At 52.4% G+C, this 20,143-nt stretch overlaps 8 protein-coding genes across 8 annotated transcripts; 6 read left to right on the forward strand and 2 right to left on the reverse strand.

Moving 5' to 3' along the window:
* Window positions 1–412: 412 nt before the first annotated feature.
* HETIRDRAFT_433769 (uncharacterized protein) lies at window positions 413–4,774 on the forward strand. The gene is made up of 13 exons (XM_009547066.1): window positions 413–778; window positions 979–1,082; window positions 1,139–1,576; window positions 1,632–1,954; window positions 2,007–2,147; window positions 2,203–2,367; window positions 2,430–2,604; window positions 2,659–2,917; window positions 2,973–3,525; window positions 3,581–3,733; window positions 3,787–3,970; window positions 4,022–4,293; window positions 4,345–4,774. The coding sequence occupies exons 1-13, from the start codon at window positions 543–545 to the stop codon at window positions 4,552–4,554; spliced, it is 3,213 nt and encodes a 1,070-aa protein (XP_009545361.1). The 5' UTR covers window positions 413–542; the 3' UTR covers window positions 4,555–4,774.
* A 396-nt stretch (window positions 4,775–5,170) lies between these two features.
* HETIRDRAFT_474227 (uncharacterized protein) lies at window positions 5,171–8,118 on the forward strand. Its single transcript, XM_009547067.1, has 10 exons — window positions 5,171–5,491; window positions 5,551–5,883; window positions 5,933–6,454; window positions 6,505–6,594; window positions 6,642–6,920; window positions 6,975–7,268; window positions 7,328–7,588; window positions 7,658–7,795; window positions 7,860–7,907; window positions 7,964–8,118. Exons 1-10 carry the CDS (start codon window positions 5,261–5,263, stop codon window positions 7,967–7,969), a joined length of 2,202 nt encoding a protein of 733 aa, XP_009545362.1. The 5' UTR covers window positions 5,171–5,260; the 3' UTR covers window positions 7,970–8,118.
* Window positions 8,119–8,529: 411 nt separating this feature from the next.
* Window positions 8,530–10,296, forward strand: HETIRDRAFT_126398 (uncharacterized protein; the record flags this gene model as incomplete). Its single annotated transcript, XM_009547068.1, has 9 exons — window positions 8,530–8,685; window positions 8,741–8,955; window positions 9,015–9,183; window positions 9,240–9,314; window positions 9,375–9,441; window positions 9,466–9,521; window positions 9,596–9,682; window positions 9,752–9,923; window positions 10,280–10,296. 9 exons carry the CDS (start codon window positions 8,530–8,532, stop codon window positions 10,294–10,296), a joined length of 1,014 nt encoding a protein of 337 aa, XP_009545363.1.
* A 100-nt stretch (window positions 10,297–10,396) lies between these two features.
* On the reverse strand, window positions 10,397–11,179 carry HETIRDRAFT_439620 (uncharacterized protein). The gene has a single exon (XM_009547069.1). It carries the CDS (start codon window positions 10,724–10,726, stop codon window positions 10,520–10,522), a length of 207 nt encoding a protein of 68 aa, XP_009545364.1. The 5' UTR covers window positions 10,727–11,179; the 3' UTR covers window positions 10,397–10,519.
* Window positions 10,397–13,517, reverse strand: HETIRDRAFT_458619 (uncharacterized protein; the record flags this gene model as incomplete). Its single annotated transcript, XM_009547070.1, has 5 exons — window positions 10,397–11,619; window positions 11,677–12,406; window positions 12,460–13,013; window positions 13,102–13,294; window positions 13,409–13,517. 5 exons carry the CDS (start codon window positions 13,515–13,517, stop codon window positions 10,953–10,955), a joined length of 2,253 nt encoding a protein of 750 aa, XP_009545365.1. The 3' UTR covers window positions 10,397–10,952.
* A 94-nt stretch (window positions 13,518–13,611) lies between these two features.
* HETIRDRAFT_450763 (uncharacterized protein) lies at window positions 13,612–14,240 on the forward strand (the record flags this gene model as incomplete). Its single annotated transcript, XM_009547071.1, has 3 exons — window positions 13,612–13,644; window positions 13,843–14,022; window positions 14,085–14,240. 3 exons carry the CDS (start codon window positions 13,612–13,614, stop codon window positions 14,238–14,240), a joined length of 369 nt encoding a protein of 122 aa, XP_009545366.1.
* A 158-nt stretch (window positions 14,241–14,398) lies between these two features.
* Window positions 14,399–15,436, forward strand: HETIRDRAFT_247006 (uncharacterized protein; the record flags this gene model as incomplete). The annotated part of the gene is made up of 5 exons (XM_009547072.1): window positions 14,399–14,446; window positions 14,584–14,651; window positions 14,727–14,782; window positions 14,842–14,969; window positions 15,083–15,436. Coding segments are annotated over 5 exons (654 nt in total), but the record flags the coding sequence as incomplete, so codon positions are not given.
* Window positions 15,437–17,174: 1,738 nt separating this feature from the next.
* On the forward strand, window positions 17,175–20,124 carry HETIRDRAFT_417080 (uncharacterized protein; the record flags this gene model as incomplete). The annotated part of the gene is made up of 12 exons (XM_009547073.1): window positions 17,175–17,481; window positions 17,538–17,623; window positions 17,708–18,083; window positions 18,134–18,300; window positions 18,353–18,538; window positions 18,585–18,662; window positions 18,715–18,758; window positions 18,809–18,931; window positions 18,986–19,161; window positions 19,221–19,466; window positions 19,518–19,717; window positions 19,768–20,124. The coding sequence occupies 12 exons, from the start codon at window positions 17,175–17,177 to the stop codon at window positions 20,122–20,124; spliced, it is 2,346 nt and encodes a 781-aa protein (XP_009545368.1).
* Between the last annotated feature and the right edge of the window lie 19 nt (window positions 20,125–20,143).

A 20,143-nucleotide genomic window follows, 5' to 3' on the forward strand; every position in this document is an offset into this window, starting at 1 on the left:
GTTGATATTGAACTTGTAAGCTTACTTATTATTGCATGAAGATCATACCACTGACGATGTACACACGTCCGTGCATGCCACAATGGTGCTGCAGATCTTGCTATCAACCTGTACGTAGGAAACACTAAAATTCCTTTCTGTGTTTACCACGGTGTGCCGAACTGTATGCACATGGTAGAAAGTGTATCTACATATTAATTGTACAACAGCCATGCGCGTGTTTGCTTGAACAAAGACGAAAGTCAATACGGAAGACACGACAAGGAATTACAAGCCGACTTGGGTAAGTCTTGGGTACAAGAACAAGCACGTGGTAATAAGAGGTTGTCAAATTTGATCAGATCTCACGCGTGAAGATTTGGAAATCCAACCTCATATAATCTCGAAGCTCGAACTTCGAGCTCTGAGGAACGAGTCAGACCGCAATCAATCCTTTCCATCCTCCACCATTTCCCTACGCCATAACGGCCTTTCACTATCATACCACAGGCCCACCGCCTTGATTTGTGTCAAGTCAATTTGTCCCGAGTAATCTTTCTGCTATGGACCGGGAACTCGCCCAATTTGTTCAGGCGACTCTCATCGCATCGGACCCATCGCAAGCTTCTCTGCATGAGCAGGCTTTGGAGTATCTCTCTAACATCGAAAAAAATGCGCAAAACACATGGCAACTGGCGTTGACCTTGTTCCTGGACACCGCGCCGGATGGAGGGCGTAAATACCCCTCGCAGTCGAGATTTTTCGCTCTTAGGGTTTTGGATGGGTTTCTAGACAACCGGTGAGCTGATAATCTTCTCTTGTATGAATCATGAGGTTGCATGGCCTACGTGCGGAATTGTTTTTGTGAAAGCGGGTTCAAGGCATGTGCAACACTCATAAACTCTGACCAAACAGACGGGGCATGCTAAAGCTGCTGTTGAACTGATCCAGGCCCAAAAGCTGAGATTGAGAGACATCGACTAATACTTTCTTGAACAGATTCGAACCATTGGACAATGTCACCTTTCAGACCTTACAGCAATCGCTCTTGGGTTATATACAATCTGAGTATATTTATGGTTCCTCGGAAAGCAGCGCGACCTGTGAGTCTATTTCAATGACATCGCGCGCTAATATGATTGTTTACGAGTTCACAAAGTTTTGCGTAACAAGTTCTCGCACACTTTGACACTATTTTTTCTAGCAACATACGTAGACCAATGGCCAACATTCTTCATAGACTTGTTTTCTCTGATGCGTCCGGCGGAGTCATCCTTACAACCCTCATTCAATCCACATCTCTCTCTCTTGCTCTTCCACATTGTCCTTGAAATTTCTGGGGAAGTCGCAGATCAGATCATTAAGTCTGCACGACAACACAGCAGTGTACGACATGCTCGGGATGCGCGTGTTCGGGATGCAGTTCGAGAACGAGATGCTGTGCGAATTAATGAAGCGGTTTTAACCATCGTCGTTGATGCCGCTGACAGGATGATGAAGCTTCAAAAGGGTGAACTTGCGCCCACGTCTGAACGAGAATCAACAGAAGTTATTGAAGTAGTCGATTGGGGAATTCGAACATTTGGCTCCTACGTCGGTGCGTGTGTAGCTTTCAGCCGAGTGCAAGAGCCATAGCTTACCCGGTCCTTTAGGGTGGATTGACATCAACTTGACTGTCACGCCAACCACTGTTCCTTTGCTATTCATGCTCTTGTCTGATCAGTCTCTAGCTATCCGTCTCGCAGCGTCTGTCGCATTGCTCCGAATTCTATCCAAAGGCCTAAAAGAACCCGGGGACAAACTTCAGCTCATCAAAGTGTTATCGTTGGGACAGGTCCTAGAGGCTTTAGAGGAGAAGACGCGGACGGAGCAGGCGATCCGTGGAGAAGCTGTTGATGAAGGAGAAGAATCCTATCGTGAGGCCCTTGGCAGGCTGCTTAACGTTCTTGGCTTAGAGTTGATGAAACTCGTCGACGTTCGTTCGTTAGTTTCTTGGATCATCATTTGGTTTAATTTCCAGTATATAGGAGTGTCCACTCGAAGACATCCGGTCGGAAGCGTCACGCTTGCTGAACCAAACTCTCCCTGGCATGCTCCATTTCATGGCAGACGACTACGACGATACGTGTTCAACAATATTTCCTATGGTTCAAACTATCCTTGCCAGTGTGAGCGATCAATCGTATCACCTCGTGATAATCGTCGACCTACCATTTTTGCTAGTATAAACGAAGTCGAAAAACGTCGTCGGATCCTGTGGAGTCAGAAAAACGCTCGTTTCTCACATCTCTTCTCGGTGTCATCTTCACAAAGATGAAGTGGGAAGAAGACACAGACGTAGACGAATTAGATGATGAAGATCGCGGTGCCTTCGAGAGTCTCCGAAAGGTATGTGAATCACAGTTTTGGCAGCAACAAAATCTCGCGTTGTTGAAATGGCAATTCTGTAGGACTTACGTTCATTCGTGGACTCTGTGATCTTCATTGATCAAGACCTTGTCACCGACGCCGTGAGAGCGCAAGCGTTAGACATATTGAACGCATACAGTGCTGGTGTCTCCGTGAAATGGAATGATGCTGAGCTAGCGATCTATTTGGTCTACATCTTCGGCGAAATCAACAAAAGTGGGCTCTTATTATTAAACTCCTCAACAAGGCGCCTGACATATGACACGACAGCTGGCGGCAAAGGGCGCAGTGCCTTCTGCAAGACTCCTGTGGCGGTAGCAAAGGAAAAGCGAAAAGAAACCGACTACTCGACTTTTCCTTTGACTACTCATGGCGAAATGATCTATACGCTCATTCAATCTGGAATATCTGCGTACCCTCATCGAACAGTGGTGATGCAATTCTTCGAGACCGTTGTGCGATACAGCGACTTCTTCAAAGTACGCAAAGAGTGTATTCTCCCAACATTGCAGTCGATGGTAGACACAAGGTATGTGGATTCCCCTTTGGCTGAGTACATTTGGGTCTGATCAACGGACGAATAGGGGCTTGCACAACCCAAACTCGACCGTGCAATCACGTGTATACTATCTGTTTCATAGATTCGTCAAGGAAAGCCGGAACGAAGTCACACCTGATCTTGCTGGGACTTTACTTGAAGGTATTCGTGACATCTTAGCCATACAAGTCGAGCTTCCCGAACTCGAAAGTCCCGAACAAGACCTATTGTCTGAAGCCATAAAAAACACTAGCTCTTTTGATGCTCAACTCTACCTCTTCGAGACCGTCGGCACACTCGTTTCCCTGTTCTGGAAATCGCCTGACCAGCCAGCCCTGCTATCGTCCTTCGTCAAGCCGCTTCTGGACGAGCTGTCTGTAAGCCTGCAAGCTATCAAGGGCGCGCAGGACGTTGTGCCCATCCTCAAAGTTCATCATACTATCATGGCTCTAGGAAACATTGCAAAGGGGTTCCCGGAATATCCCTCCCCGCTTCCAGAAGGATACACCTTACCTCCTCTGGACGTGTTTCAGGACATAGCTCAAGCTATTCTCATGTCGTTAGCGGCGATGAATGTTTTCAAGCCTGTTCGTGATGCGGTACGTTTGATCTTACTATTTTCAGCTGTCAAAACCTTATGCGGCGAAAATGTAGACTCGTTTTGCGTTTGCACGAATCTTAGCAACGACTGGTCCAAGTGTCACACGTTTCATCCCACCGCTTATGGCCAACCTGCTCGCCCACTTTGAGCTAAGCGAGTTGGTCGACTTTATGAACTTCATCAGTCTTCTAATCCACAAGCTTCAAGTATGTCCTATTGATTTCGTTTATATGTTGCTTTCTCATGTCAATGCTCACAGCAAGATTTGTTTGACGTCCTGAATGAGCTTATTGGCCCGCTCAGTGCTCATATCACCGGAATACTATCTCAACCTGTCAGTGGGACCGATGATGAATTGTCTCATGCGGAAATAAAGAAGGCCTATCTCGCACTACTCAATAACGTGGTCTCCTCAAAATTGCACAGGATCTTTATATCTGATCGTGAGTCTTTGACTTGATGAGTACCTCCTTTCAACTTATAAATCAAACCAGAAAATAAGAATCGGTTCGAGCCTTTACTCGAGAACATGCTACAGCTCGCTGGGGATGTATCCGATCCGTACAGTGAAAGGGCTGCATTCACATTTTTAGGAAGAAGCATCAATGTTTGGGGTCAGCCGTTGACTGCTGCAACCGGAGATTCCTCTGCGACTTCACTAGGCCTCCAAGGTTTCGAGAGAATTATCTACGAAAACATCGTTCCTGCTGCATTTCGGGTCTTGTCATTGCCCGAGTTTAATATAAAGGACGGCCAGATTCTCATGGTGCGTGATTGTCACGTTGCCTACTATACCAACCCTGATGATTGTTGGTAGGTCCTTCATGAGATAGCCAACCTTCTTCAGGCTATTGTCAGGACACGGGGTCAGGAGGCTTTCGAATTCTTTATCTCTATATTTTTGCCGGCGCAGAACTGGCCTCCAGAAACGGCCGTCGAGTTCACCACGAAGATGCGGGATCTCGATAACAAAAATTTCAGGAAGTATTTCTCGGATTTCGTGCGTGCTTCGCAGTCCGCCTCATAACACGTATACCGGAAGAAATCTTTTCTCATTAGAGCTACTTGGCTAACTTACTTCAACTGTGATTGGAATCTGCACTGCCCATACTATACAATCTCGTCCATGTTTTCACATTTATCGCACACTCCACCTGTTGTTCTACTATTACTGCCGTCGCTTTTGTCGTTACACCCACACTTGTCTTCGTCCTAATCGCTCGGTCGAGACCTAACTTTTTAGGCTTAAAGCCGAGAATGCCATTTGGCTTTGTTGTGCAACAGCTTTGGAATCTAACAACTACAAACAACATGTACCGATCCGCCACTGCCATACACTTGAGGTGTGTACACCGCTACTTAGCACATTTTACTTTCTCCTCTCGTGATTGATGGCATCTGGTAAGCTCATGATCAGGATAGAATCAACGCATGTAGTTCATTACATTTGCATCAGCTTCAAAGCGTATGAGACCTGGAAAGATAGTGAGTATATATCGTGATGCTTCTCAGGGCAAGGTAACATGTGAGTTGCTCTTATTTCTAGAAGCCTCGCAAGGTATGCTTCCGGGATCAGTTTATACCAAGAGTCGGCCATTTACGAGAATGAATAGCTTGGGCCTGTCATATCCGTCGACGAAACATGGGCAACTTTGACTACGAACATACGCGAGATTCAGAATCACAGGGCATTTACGCTGTCGTTCGAGGAAAACTATCGACTGGCGTATCAAATGGTTATTCAAAAGCACGGCGAGATGCTCTATCAAGGCGTCAGCCTTCTCGTCGTCCAGAACCTGGATCGACTGGCCCAGGAAGTCATTTTTCCCGCGTTCCCCACTGGAATTAGCGATGACTCTATTCACGAAAGTCAAGAAGGGGAGAGGCTCCTGAAGGCACTGACGAACGTCTTCGAGGATCACTCAGGGAGCATGGTCAAATTGAGTCAGATTCTCAAGTACATGGTACCTTTGTCCCGACGTCTCTCGATGTTTGCTTGCCACTAAGACAAATCTCTGTGCAGGATCGAGGCTATGCCCAATCTAACAAGTTACCTGAAGTGTTGGACCTGGGTCATCGACTGTTCTTGAAACATATCATTCGTCCACCAATAAAGGAACACGTCTTTTCTGCTATCTTGAGCATTCTTCGTATTGAACGCGAGGGGTATGTCATCAATCGATCTGCTGCTACAGGGTGTGTGCGTGTACTTTTGCAATTGAGTGGTGCCTCGGATGGGACAACGGTCTACAAGCAAGATCTCGAGCCGATGATTTTGAAAGAAAGCGAGGAATTTTATAAAATGGAGGGCCAGAAGCTGTTGGAAACATGTGATGCCTCGGAATACCTGCGCAGAGTATGTGCATTCTCGCTTTGATATATTCTTCTGCCTGATGTCCCTTTAGGTTGATACTCGATTCGTCGAAGAACAATCCCGCGCGCATCAATATCTATCCTTGCAAACTTCAGGACCTCTACGACAGATATTACAGGATACTCTCCTTTCTCCCCATTTGTGGCAGGTCATCAGCATGCCAAACTCGGGACTTGATGCCATGATTGATCTAGATAAATTTGACGACTTGAAACGCCTTCATCAATTGTTCAGTATGGTACCAGAAGGACTCCCCTGCCTTCGGAAATCTCTGAAAGGTTCTGTTGGTCGACGAGGAGCAGAAATCAGTGGCAGGAGCTCAAATATTCAGTTGGGCGAGGGCGAGAACGAGGATGATGCGGAGTCGGAGAAAGGGAAAGGTAAGGAGAAAGGACAAGAAAAGGGCAAGGCTCGACCTCCAAACCCCAATGCCCAGAGTCTAGCCATCGCCCTGAAATGGGTTCAAGATGTTCTACACTTGAAGGACAGATTTGACTACATATGGAAGAATTCATTCGACAGCAACCGTGATTTGGAGAGCGGATTGAACGAAGTGGGCGAACCAACTTCTTTTCCAAGGCTGCCTACTAACGTAAATTTTAGGCCTTTGAATCATTTGTTAATGCCCAACCTCGCGCTCCGGAGTTCATATCGCTGTTCATTGACGAGAACTTGAAGAAGGGGTTGAAAGGAGTAAGTCATGACTTATAACATCGTGATCCTGTCTGATCCCATTCCAGAAAACAGATGCAGAAGTCGAAGCTGTGCTCGACAAAACCATCACAGTCTTCCGATACATTACGGAGAAAGACGTTTTTGAAAGATACTATAAGGGACATCTAGCTAAACGTCTTCTATTGGGTCGGTCAGTCTCCGATGATGCGGAACGAGGGATGCTCGCCAAGCTCAAAGTGGAGTGCGGCTACCAGTTCACACAGAAGCTGGAGGGCATGTTCCACGATATGAAGATTTCGTCCGAGACGATGCAATCGTATCGGACCCATCTCGAGAAGACGACTGTGAGCATCCTTCTCCGTGTATCAACCGCCTCTTTTTTCTCATTTTGGCTGTAGGCACCTGAGGTAGATATATCCGTCATCGTCATGACATCCACCTTCTGGCCAATGCCTTATATGGGCGTAGTTTGTGCACTTCCTGATGTGCTTGTCAAAACTAGCAAATCCTTCGAGCAATTTTATCTCAGCCGACATTCTGGTCGGCGGCTTACATGGCAATTATCCATGGGCAACGCCGACGTGCGCGTCACTTTCAAGGCCAAGAAGCATGACCTGAACGTCTCGACGTTTGCTCTTGTCATCTTACTCCTCTTCGAGGACTTGACCGAAGGCGAGTTCCTGACATACGAGGTTTGTGAAAATTTCCCCGTTCACGGGGCACTGCATTTACTGTTTCACTGTTCGTTAAGGAAATCAAAGCAGCCACATCGATTCCGGACGTAGATCTGCAAAGAAATCTCCAGTCGCTTGCGTGTGCAAAATTCAAGGTCCTGAAGAAACACCCTCACGGCCGAGACGTCAACCCATCCGATTCGTTTTCGTTCAATCAGGATTTCTCGTCTCCCTTACAGAAGATCAAAATCAGCACCGTCGCGTCAAGGGTCGAGAGCGGAGAAGAGCGGAAAGAGACACATGATAGGGTGGAGGAAGAGAGACGACATCAAATAGAGGTGCGTCACACGTCGCTATCTTTACGACCCTTGAAGCTTCACAAACATCTCGCCCCTCATTTTGATCAGGCCTGTATTGTGCGCATCATGAAGGACAGGAAACATATGACACATATCGATCTCGTCAATGAAGCGACGCGACAGCTTGCGACTCGTTTCCAGCCCAATCCGCTCAATATCAAGAAGCGGATTGAAGGTCTGATAGAGGTCGGTCGTTGAGTTCATATGCTTGTGATTTGATATGACTGACTTGTTGTCCCTCCTTACTCAGCGTGAGTATCTGGAGCGGTGCGACGATCGCAAGTCGTATAATTATCTGGTAAGATCCCTCCTCCTTGGCGTAGCTCGTGCTCAAATTGACCGCCAATATCATAGGCTTGATCGCATAGTTGTTGTTTAGTGTTCGCGCTATTCGTCTGTCAAATGCGTAGTAATTTTAGTTGGCGACTAACGTTGTACCTCTATCTCTTTGGACCCATTTGTATCTCTTACAACCACACGAGATGTAATACTTCTCTTCAGTGCATACTCATCTTAATGGACTATATGCCAACGAGGGCTATGGCTAAGGGGGGCTCAGCCCGTTATCATGTGAGCGCAGACCTAACCGCGGATATCCGCTTGGGATGTATTGCAGTTTTTTTCCGCCAAAACCGCAATTTATTCTGGCGTAGGAACGTATGCAATGGTAACTGCAATGGTCCTGCGTAAAAGGAGCCTGGCAGTTCCTGACGGACTGCTTCTTACGTAACGCCCATGACCTTATCGTTCCTTAGGTCGAGTCAACCTCGCATGATGCAAGGAGAGGAACCACGTTCCTCGTATCTAAGCCCAGTGTTGACCCCAAGTCTGAACATATGAAACCCACCAATCAATCAGACTCTGGAGACGTGGTCGTGGCACAACGGCAAGTCACTTTAGCTCTCTGGTAAATGTCATCGATGGTAATGGGAACGTACAGAACCGCGCGCGTAGAATTGCCACATGAGGCCGAGAAGCATGCGGACGCAACCTCGGATTCAGAGGACGATGTTGAAGAAGGAACAGGTCAGGGAGGAGGCGGTGATCCATTGAGTGACCTCCCTGACGAAACAGAGGTGATCATCTCGCCCACTTGCGCGGAAACCCCTCGCTAATCCAAGTTACCAAAAGGACCTTGACCTCGTGCACTCTGGGATATCCGCTTTGGAGAATCTTCGGCTCGCGCGGTTCGCTGGCCACCTGAAGCGCCTTTGCCTTCGCCAGAACTTCATTTCATTCCTAGATCCCGCCGTGTTCAATCAGCTAACGCTTTTGGAGGAGCTCGATCTGTATGACAACAAGCTCAAGGCCGTCGGCGATTCCCTGAACTCTTTGTCAAATCTCTCGTGAGTCAGACGCGTGTATATTTCTTGGCCTCAGTTGACCGTGACTGTCTGCTACAAAGTGTATTGGATCTGTCGTTCAACCTCCTGAAAGCGATCCCAGACACGTTGGAGCATCTTACGGCTCTCAAGACCGTCTACTTTGTCCAGAACCGAATATCGACGATCAGCGGTCTTCAAGGCCTGGGTGCCACGCTTCGAAGCTTGGAACTGGGCGGCAACAAGCTGCGGGTGAATGCAGACCCTCTCCTCTCTCACGCGATCGATTACGACCTCCTTTTCGACAGCAAATCGAGAACCTGGATGCACTCGTGAATCTCGAAGAACTGTGGTTGGGCAAGAACAAGATAACGAAGCTAGAGGCACTGCACGCCGCATACTCTGCCGCGACTCTTCGCTGACGCTCATCTCTCCCCCACCAGAACCTGGGGAACCTGAAACGGCTCAAAATCCTGGCGCTGCAATCTAATCGCCTGACGAAGATCGAAGGTCTAGACGAACTAGAGAACCTAGAAGAACTCTATCTCAGCCACAACGGCGTGCAGAAGCTGGAGGGCCTGCAACACAACGTGAGATCTCCTGATTCTAGGCATCATCGGTAGACCGACCGACCGACCGACTAAAATATCGATCTGGCTGCCAGTTGCGCCTCACGACACTCGACGTCGGCAACAACTTCATTTCCACGATAGAAAACCTCTCCTATCTCCGATCGCTCGCGGAACTATGGGTACGTTCATCCGAACTTCCTCGTCATGCCGCCGTTCACGATCATGGACTGCCGATCATTTTTCCTCAGATCAACAACAACAAGATCCCGAATTTACAATCGCTCGAATCGCAGCTGGCGCCTCTGCCGTGTCTAGAGACGATCTACCTCGAGGGAAACCCCTGCCAGCAGGCGGAAGGCGCCAACTACCGCCGCAAAATCATGCTCGCCCTCCCCAAGATCAAACAGATCGACGCGACGTGTGTCTACCTTCCTCCTTTCCTCCCCCGTGCTTTTCCTCAACGGCCCTCGTTTACGTTTGCAGACTGACGAAGGGAGCGTAGGATGCATCGCTCATCACGGCCTGCTTGTATTTGTGTATACCGATGTGAAACCTGGACGACACCTTTCTGCTCATGCGCACGGCTCCGCGCTCTGTGGCGGATCCGAGTGTACAGAGATGTTACGGCGTCGCGCTGTACCTTAATCATGTCTCCCTTGCACGCATCTCAAGGAGCTCAAGCGCCGCCCCTGCCCGAGGCCTGACCTGTCAATATCGTGTGCTTCTCAATTACGGAGATCAGGCCCCGCCTCACCGAACCCAGATAGAGATAGCAGATATCCCCCATAAGTAATAGCACGCATATGTGCGTTGTCACTGATCGATCATCGAGATCTACGAGGATCCGTGCTCAGCCAGGTTCGTTCGAGCTGCAGAACGGCTGCAGAGAAAAAGACAAGGCGCGGAAAAAAAATACTTATTGTACAGGTACACGGAATAGAAGGGGGCTGGGTGGGAGATTAAGCGGATGCACGCCCGCAGGACGACGCCCGAGGGCGGTACGGTAGAGCGATGCACTAACAGCGAACTAAGTAACCTACTTGGAGTACTCGGACACTCCGGGAACCATGTATACAGACGGAGGTACTGTACACGCGGGCGACCACAGGAAGTGGGACGCCACGCGGAGGGTACTGGTGCTGGTCAAATACTGATACGATGAGAAGCGAGGCAATTATGGCGAAGGCGGAATGTCCGTGGGACAGGCAGGGCATAGTGATCATCAACGCGCAAAGCAGATAAATAGGACTAAAAGGGAAGCAAGCTAGTTAGGGATCTTGTACCCCTGTAGCCGACCGCAGGATACCGAGCGAAATGAAATGGAGAAAATAGGAGAAAAAATAGGAGTTGCAGGCTTTAATACGAAATTTCTGAGAGCAGATCGGAGATTGTTCTGCTGATGTTTCATGAAGGAACCAAACGTGGTCAGGTAATCCCCCCCCCCTTTGTTCATTGAGTTACGAAGGTCATCTTACTCGCCGGCCCGTGGCGCGGGTCGGCGGAGAGCGGCGTGGGCGGCAGCGTGATAGAGTCCCTGTCCCTGTCGCGCTCGCGTTCGTACGAGGCGGCGTGGCCGGACCCAGGAGAGTTGGACGACGCGGACGAGAGCAGCGGCGACATCCTATTCACCAGCTGCGGGAGCGACTCGATGCGCGAGAGCGTATGTCCGTGCCCGCCATTTCCGTGCGAGCCGTGCTGCACGCCCGTGTTGGAAAGGGGCGAGGGATAGTACGAGGGCGTGCTTGAGGAGTATTGCTGCCGCACGTCCGACTCCCGTGCGTGACGGTGAGAGGGGTAGTGTTGGAAGCCGACGTTGCCGGCGGGGGGCGAGGGCGAAGGAGTGAGGCTGTTGAAGGCCTGCGGACCAGGCGGACCAGGCGGCGGGTAGACCTCGCTCCCAGAGCCTGACCCCGCAGGCGAGGTGGAAGTGAATGAAGTATCCTCGTAGCTCGCCTGTCGAAGGCCAGGATAGGGCGCCGATAGGGGAGGCGTGGCGGAGAGCGGCTTGGGGGATTGCTGCTCTTGCTTTGGGGTCGGACCATTCGCCTTGTCTTTCCTCCTACGCTGGGCGATCCCTTCCTTCTTGGCACGTGAGCGGGCATATCGAAGGCCGCATCTTTTGGAGGGACCAGCAAGTCAGCACCGAGACAGGAAGCAGTAAACCAAGACGTACGCGTTGCATAGATCTTTCTTGCCGCTGGGGCCTTTCCGCCATTCTGGGCTTTGAGTAACTTTGCAGCTGGAGCATCGAGTGATCCCTACGGGTGGGTGCCCCGAGCTCCTGCCCCCCGATCCGTATTGGTCCCGGGAGTTACTGGGGCTCGTGCGACGTTGTCCTGTCTTTGGCGGCGGTACCGTATCCGTGTTTGGTGGCGGGGCCTGCTGAACTTCGGAGGACGAATAGCCATAGGAAGGGGACAAGGGCCGAGAATAGGAGGCCTGGGGCATGGGGTTGTCCATCTCGGCATAGGGCGAGGGCTGCGGGGACCACTGACGCGGTAATGGCGCCTGGGTCTGCTGCTGCTGCTGCGACGCATAGGGAGAGACGCGCATTTGCGGAGTGCCTGACGTATAGGACGCAGTCGATGCTGCGGAAGCCCATTGGGACCCCAACAGCTGATGCGACGTCGATGGGTCTGGGCCCGTCGACCACGGCTGAGTCGAAAATGGGGGCAGGACTGGGACTTGGGAGCTCTGAGAAAGGAAATTGTAGGAAGAGGTCGGCGAGACCTGCATAGGAGGCAGTGCGTAGGAGCCCGTCGTCTGGTCGGAATAAAATTGCTGATTTTGCGAGCCCATATAACCGGTGTCGTAGTTGGACTGCTGCTGCTGCATAGATGCGTTGCTCGTCGAAGAGGAACGAGAGGGCGAGTTCACCTTGTGACAGGCAAAGATGATGGAACCTGGGGACAAAGGAGTCAGGGGGTGGATGGGTGTAAGAGAGGGGAGAACGAACCGTGCGGGATGAATATACTCTCGACTTCTCTCACGCCGTCCGAGGAGGTCATGTTTTGCAACGCCTTGTATCGCCGCGTGCAGCTGGTCTTTGCGTCATTGCCGGTGTGTGGGCTGTTCTCGATTTGGACCTCGTCGGACAGCTTGGCGAAGTCGGAGGCTGTCGGGCCTTGTGCCTGTTGGGGAGGCCAGCTGAAGAGAAGGGGGCGGTCCGACTGGTTCAAGAGGATCTGAAATGCCCTGGACATGTTGCCAGACTGAGGGATGCTGTGGAGCAGCCTTTGGTAGAGCAGTTGCGCCTCCTGGTCAGTCATGGCACTCGTGCCGCACCAGTTTGTCCAGCCGGTCTTCACGTGCTCGTCGTTGTCGTAGGGCGTGAGGTCCACGACCGCGTGGATGAAACAAAGGACGAGGCCTTCCGCTGCCCAGTTGATGACGAGGTCCACGGCCATGTAGTTTGAATCTATCGCAATCTTCTCCGCTTCTGGCCAGACGTGATGAGGGCCTTGATAACCGAGGAGGCGCCGCACGCGGGACAGGCGCGAATACCGCATTCTGGTGGAGACGAACACGCCGTGTGAAGGTAAGCGGTGAAGAGAAAATGCAGCGTGGGGTCCACGCTGAGATAGAAAACGGGGCATACCGGGTGACGCTGCCGTGGAGGGTGCGGCTCTCGAGGACATTGCGGAGGTCGTGCGTGGCCGAGGCCTTCTCGTCGGGGTGGACAAAATCGAAGAGAGACTTGCCGACGAGGTCGTTGGCCTGATCGACGAGATGGTGGGCGAGGACGGGGTCGAGGTAGAGGAAGTGGAGATCCGCGGAGAGGAGGGTCCAGTCTGGAGCGGCAACGGAGGGTATTCGAGGGAGAAAGGGAGAGTTAGCGGGGAAGAGGACACGTCACGGATGATCGATGGACGATCGTCCGGATGATGGAATCGGAAGCGACTTACAGCACCGAGTTTCACCCACTTTGGGGAATTTGCTGAACGACTGATCGGGCGCGAGCGACGGCGGGTGCTGCGGGAGCGGGAGCGGGTCGTACGAGGAGAGATTGAGCATCCTGGGAGGGGAGTTGTTGGTGTTGTTGTGGAGGGGGGGAAAGGGGGACAGGTCAGGGGAGTCGAAGAGGCGGTGAGAGGGGGTGAGGTAGCTCATGGGCTCGAACGAAGGGCGCAGACAGAGGCGAGTAGGTTGTACAGTAGAGTAACGGAAAGCAAACGGGCGAGAGAGAACGAGGAGGCGGAGGAGGCGGAGGGGGAGAGGAGGGAGAGGAGGACGCTGTGCGGCTGGTTTGTAAAGGGGAACGTCCAAACATCTCAATCTCTCCGACTCGTCCGTGCCCTCGGCTCGACGTCACGCCCCTGACGCACTCCGTGTCACGCAGCCAGAGCCCGACCCCGGCCAGCCTCCGCGGTGCAAACCCTCCTCCCCCTCGCCCTCGCTCCCCCGCACCCCCTCTCCCCGCCTCTCCCGCCTCTCCTCGCCGTCCGCCCCACCTCCCCCCCCACCTCCCCCGCCCACTCCGGGCCAAGCGCCGACCCGCGCCACCGCCCGACCCGCACACGTAATTTAAAAGTGATCCACAGATCCGTTCTTCACGATCGATGCCAAAGATCCGAACCTCAGATCCTTTTACTCAAGCGCCCTTATGTCGCCTTCCTTCGTCCCCACATCTCGTCAAACAACCCACTCCCCTCCTCGCCGTCTCCTCCAGAGCCCCCCCACTCACTCAGACGCCCGGCCCGTGCTTGCAGCCCCGGCCCTTCCAAGACCATTCGATGATGATGCCGAAAAAATGCCCCAATCACGAGCGCCTAAGCATATATAGCGCTGTACAAACATGCCCAAATACACTTGATTAGACCTCATCACAGTAGTCATCCACTTTATTACACTCAAATCTTCACCAAGACACAATGCCCGTCCCCACCCGAGCAGAAAAAAACATATGGGTCGCCGCCGGGGACGGCGACCTCGCGCGCGTCCAGGTGAGCGCTCCGGCGATGTGACCGTTGTAAGCTGGCCCCACACCCAATCTCTTCACGCGCACGCAGGAGCTAGTCGAGCGACAGTGCAAGTGGATCTCCCGCCGAACCCCTTGACACAACAGCACCCGGCAGCTGAGCTGATGTCCCATCCCATCGTCATAGCGATCTCCCCGAACGCGCCAGACCCGTACACGTACACCCCCATGTGCGCTTCACAGCTCCAGCCCGTCGCCTCACGTACTGACCAGTAGCCGCCTGCCGCGGCCCCTGCTCGCTGCAGGCATGCGGCCGCGTCTTACGGCCAGCTGCACGTCCTGGACTATTTGATCTCCAGAGGTGCGCGTCTGCCGCAGCTTCCTCTTTTCTAGGCGGCCAAGTTGACAGCGTTTCGCTAGGCGGTGATGTGAACACCACAGACGATGACGGCGATACGCCGCTCTACACCGTCGAAAACGTCGAGACCGCGCGGTACCTCGTGGAGCACGGCGCGACGGTCGACCGACGAAACAATGAGGGCATCCAGGTACGCCCGGCCAGCCCAACTCGCCGCGACCCTCTCCCCCCCTGCATACATACGCGGTTGCCGCGCCGCAGAAACGCGCCAAGCCAGCTGATTGACGCCCGCGCGCGCCTTAGCCCGCAGAGCACCTTGCGGAGGACTTTCCGGAGGTCGCCAGCTACCTCGCCGCGCTTGCGCCTGCGCCCGCGCCTCACGCCACGGATGCCTCTGGCACCCCTTCGCCAGCGTCACCGGCACCAGCACTGGCGCTAGCGCCGGGCGCAGCGCGCGGCCTCGCACAGCCCTCGCAGCACTCGCAGGACGCCGTGTCCGAGTACCTGACCGCGTCGCTCTTGCAGTCCGTGCAGGACATCATGGGGCGCGCGGAGGCCGAGGGGCGTGACCCCGATGAGGAGCTGCGGCAGGTCGTAGGGCGCACGGTGCTGGAGGGCGTGGTCGCGGGGTATGGCATGTCCGAGACCGCAGCGGATGCGCAGGAGGATCGGCGCGGGGACCGGACGCGCGCGAGCGGCGAGGCGAATGGGGCGGGTGGGGACGGGGCGAAGAGGAGGAGGCTTGACGGGGGGGGCCCCGGGCCGGGTGGGGTGTAGCCCCGAACAGGCGCGTCGGAAGGGTCGCGTGCGTGACCTGCTTGGGCGTTTGGTACGTACGTACGCACGCCTGTCCTGTCCGAGCTGCGACGGCTTGTGGAGGCGCTGAGCGACGGGCGATGTTCGCAGCTGCTGTTGATCTCAGTCGCGATCACCGTATTGATGCTTCGATCCCGACGGATCTGTATATTCGAATCTATTTTGCTCCTGCACTGCTTTTCGAGCGATCGGCCAGGTACCGCAGGCAGGCGGGTCCCTTACCTTACCCCAAGCGTCCTGCGTCCCCTCGTCTTCCTTACATAGTCCATAAACTCTCAGGCTCTCGCAATGCTTCGCGACGTCGCGAAGCACGGTTCGGATCCGGGCGTGGTGCCTGCTTCGATCTTTGGCGCATACATGGCATCGTATGAACGCAATCCGTTGAGTGCTTACGATCGACCTTACGACCGTCTCTTCCATTAAAGACGGACATACTGACCTGGGAGGTGGACATGCAGGGGTCGATCGCGATCCTCGTTCTATTGAAGCCTATTGAGCGCAGAACGCTGATGGATCTCGACACCGTACGTAATTAGACAGTCCGCGGGGAAGATTCTGGATGATCGCAGGAACGCGGGGCTCCTGGTGGAGTTGGACTGGTTCTAGGACTTGTCGTGAGATAGCGTTGCTTGACTTCATTGATGTTTTCCCAGCGAGTGACCCGACAGGCGAGCTTTTCAGCTTCTTTCCATGGCCATACATCAGGCGCCTGGCCATTTGGCTATCAAACGTTGACAAGGTGATGTAATGTTTATTTAGAGGATCGTTATAAGAGAGATGATGGATGAATCTCACTTGTGGTGAACCCAATGTCGGCAGCCATTCAGTGCGGTGTCATCGGCGGCGCTTTCTGGTTGACCACCTCCCTCCTCGCGAACCTGGATAGTTGCGCGCCGTGTCGCCCTTTTAGCTCAGTCGTTCAATCATGCCTAGCGAGCCCGCACACGACTGCCACTTTCCAATGGAAGACAACGGATGACTAAAAAATGGTGGAACGACATACAATGATCACCCTTCAGCAGCAACTGGCGAGAGTGAGGCTGTCGGTTGGTCGCTTCGGATGTCGAACTTATAAGCTGGCTGCTCCAGGGGGCTCCTGGGTCCCTCGAAGACTGCTCATCTGGCGGACAATCCTGGACCCCACGACGATAAAGAGAGCGCAGTGTGATATGGCCATAGCGTCATACAGCGCCATCCTCCAGCATACTCTGACCTCTTTTTATTTGAATATGCCGATATACCTTCTGCCAGTGATGACTGGTGACAGTGATTTTGACTTTTTTCCTAAGCATTGATCGGCCCTGAGGCACAGCGGAAGACAGCACTAAGACAGCGGATGGCCGTGGGAGAGATTGACACCGTCATAGGCTGTGTCCGCTTGCCAGATAGCAGCTCACGAATCTCCTTACGATCAGGAAGTGAGTAAACCGAAGGTCAAATAGAGCTAAATTGCTTCGGAAATGACGAGTCGACGCGACGCGTCTGTTTGTTCGGAGCAAACATCAATTGAGAGCGCCGTACATCATCGAATCCGTCCTCCATCATATATCATCTCCGGCGCTGACTTTCTCGCATAACCATGTCCTGGGACTCCGCCAACATCGCCTTGTCGCAGTCGCTCAAGGAATTGCAAGAGGCGCAGGGGAAGCTCGATCAGTCTGCGTACGACACTCCCGTACTTTCCGTGGTGCATGATGCTAGAGAACGGACGTATGATGTGGTGTGTCTGCCGCTGTCGAACGAGAACTGGAGAGAGCGATGGAGGAGTATGTGCGTGATCCCAGTCGGACAGATGGAGGGAGAGAACTCGGAGGCAGAACGACGAGCTGAGACATGGAGGGCCAATCCATGCTTTCTACGGGACGAAGTGACGATGTCGCGCCTGGGTGAGTGCACCTGTAACTCAAAGCTTTGTGGTCCTGACTTTCTGTATTATTACAAGACGAAGCAGACGGCGTGTCTGTGATGGTTTCAGACTGGCTGGAGTTGGACGCATCTGACGATTGGGTTAGACATGATTCTGAGATCGTGAGTGCCGAGAACTTATGACTTCTTTGGTCTCTTCTATTAGCAGGTCGGTAAAATAGATGCTGAAGGCTGGTTTGTGTACAGGCTCTCCAACAAGAATTATCCTACGCTTCATATCTCAATGTCCAAACTGTTATACTTCCTCCTCCACGGAACAGAGAGCAGATAGCATCATATGGTCGCGCGATCAACAAGTGTCTCGAACAGACACCATATATGCAGCTCTCTGTCCGTCTCCCCATATACGACCCTTCAATATTCGAGCCAAAGCAGACTCGGGAAACATCACTCTCTGATATTCACGGTTCTCCTAATGGGAGATCGACACCTGATATTCGCACACCCGACCTGCGCAGATCTCCCCCATCTACCCGAGCATCAGAGGGTGAGCTAAATGCCACGTGGGAAATGTGGGATGCTATCCGGTCGATCTGCGACTATAACCCGCGACTTACATTGAGTGCGCCGGTTCTTTTTTCGCCATCCACCTCGTTAATTGCCGGTGAATAGCTTTGGACCTCACACCTCCCCTCCCTTCCGTTCCTGGCGTGCTCAACAGATGGGCCGCTGAGCCCATTAGACACGTCTTTCTCCCAGCCTCAACTTTTATTGCTAACACAAAAGGCTATCCTGTCCTCCCGAAAGGGACGCAGAAATTCATCCGGGATATCATGAAGGTATAATTCTGCATGCTAGTTGTCTTGTTTCACTCATCCCTCATTGGACTAGCATCGACCGACGTTGATCTTATCTGGTCCTGCTACTGGGCTGCACAATCGTGGCGGGGAGGCTGCGTATCTGCAGTACGTACGTTATCTGGAGAAAACAAGCCCTGCAGTTGTGCAGGTGAAGACTCCTGGGACGGTCGAACATTTTGCACAAGGATACCAAGATTATCTGCAAGCGCCGTTGCAGGTATGTTACACTGACCGTAGTCTTTTCTATACTGAAACCCGTACAGCCTCTCATGGATAATCTGCAAAGCGTCACCTACCAAACATTCGAACAAGACCCTGTGAAGTACCAAAAATATGAAGAGGTAAGTCCTCACATATCTTTTGATCGCTCTTTTGAACAATGTCGTCCACAAGGCCGTCTTCATGGCATTGTCTGAATGGCCGGAGTGTGACAGAATGTACGCCTGTCATTTTTAAAATCCTCTCGCCCTTGTTGATATCTTCCTAGCGTGATCTATGTCGCCGGTGCCGGACGAGGTCCCCTCGTGGCAAGATGTCTGAACGCCATAGAAAGTTCGAAGCGAAACGCCTTCGTTTATGCTCTCGAGAAAAACCCGAGTGCATATGTAACGTGATTCAAATGTCTTCCCGTATAAAAGATTTGGTGCTCACGCGCTTTGTTCAGATTACAAGGACGGAAGGAGCATGAATGGAAGGATAAGGTCAATGTATTATTTGGCGACATGCGGACTATTCAGGTGCCCGAACTTGCGGACATTATTGTCAGCGAATTGTTGGGATCCTTTGGGGACAATGAGCTTAGTCCGGAATGTCTCGACGGTGCCATGAGGTTCTTGAAGCGTATGTGGTTACTGTACATGCTAATGCACGCAAACTATTGACATCTTTCATTGGTTTAGCCGACGGCATCTCCATACCTGCATCATATTCAGCGTACCTCGCTCCGCTGTCCTCCTCGAAACTGTATAATGAAGTTCGAGTGGGGAAGGACAGCAAGGCCTCTGAGACCCCTTATGTTGTCATGTTCCAAGCGGTGAACATCCTTAGTGGTGATGGTGGTGGCGCGGAAGGCCGATGCGGGCCCAAAGTACAAGAGTGCTGGGATTTCGAGCATCCGCGAAGAGACGCTGTCTTGAACGAACTTGGTGAATATTGTAATTCTCACTGGGCTGCTTGATGGCTTATTTTTGGTGCAGGTTTGCCGCCTACGAATACGCACAATACGCGCTCGGCCAAGTTGACCTTCCATATCCCCCACGCGGGTGTACTGCACGGCCTGGCAGGCTACTTCGAGGCCATGCTCTACGGCGACGTTGGTCTGAGTATTCACCCATTTCGAAAAGACCAGATATCCAAGGATATGTTGAGCTGGTTCCCTCTTTTCTTTCCTCTCAAAGTACGGGCCTATCTTGTATCCGTATTCCTTCAACTGACGTCTTCCGCTAGGAGCCGTTGTACCTGCCGAGTAATTCCGAGCTTCAAGTCTCCATCTGGCGCCTCACGAACCAACGCCAAGTCTGGTACGAATGGTATGCCGAGTCCTTCCTTCCAGTCTTCCACCCCCCTTCGGATAAATCGCCCTCACCGAAAGTGGACGGTCGGGGTTCGTTCATCGCAACGCCTTCAACACCGCTGGCTACCCCGAGTCCTCTGATAGATGCTATCGACAACCCCTTCGTTGTTGAAAAGCCGGAACAGATGAGACATATAGAGGACGTGGCGAAGATAGAAGCTGGAGTTGTGAAAATTGGGCAGACATCGTTGCATAATCCGGGAGGACGGAGTAGTTGGATTGGGTTGTGACATGCCTCGACCAAAAAAA

This window comes from Heterobasidion irregulare (assembly GCF_000320585.1).
Source record: "Heterobasidion irregulare TC 32-1 unplaced genomic scaffold scaffold_04, whole genome shotgun sequence".
NCBI lineage: Eukaryota > Fungi > Basidiomycota > Agaricomycetes > Russulales > Bondarzewiaceae > Heterobasidion > Heterobasidion irregulare.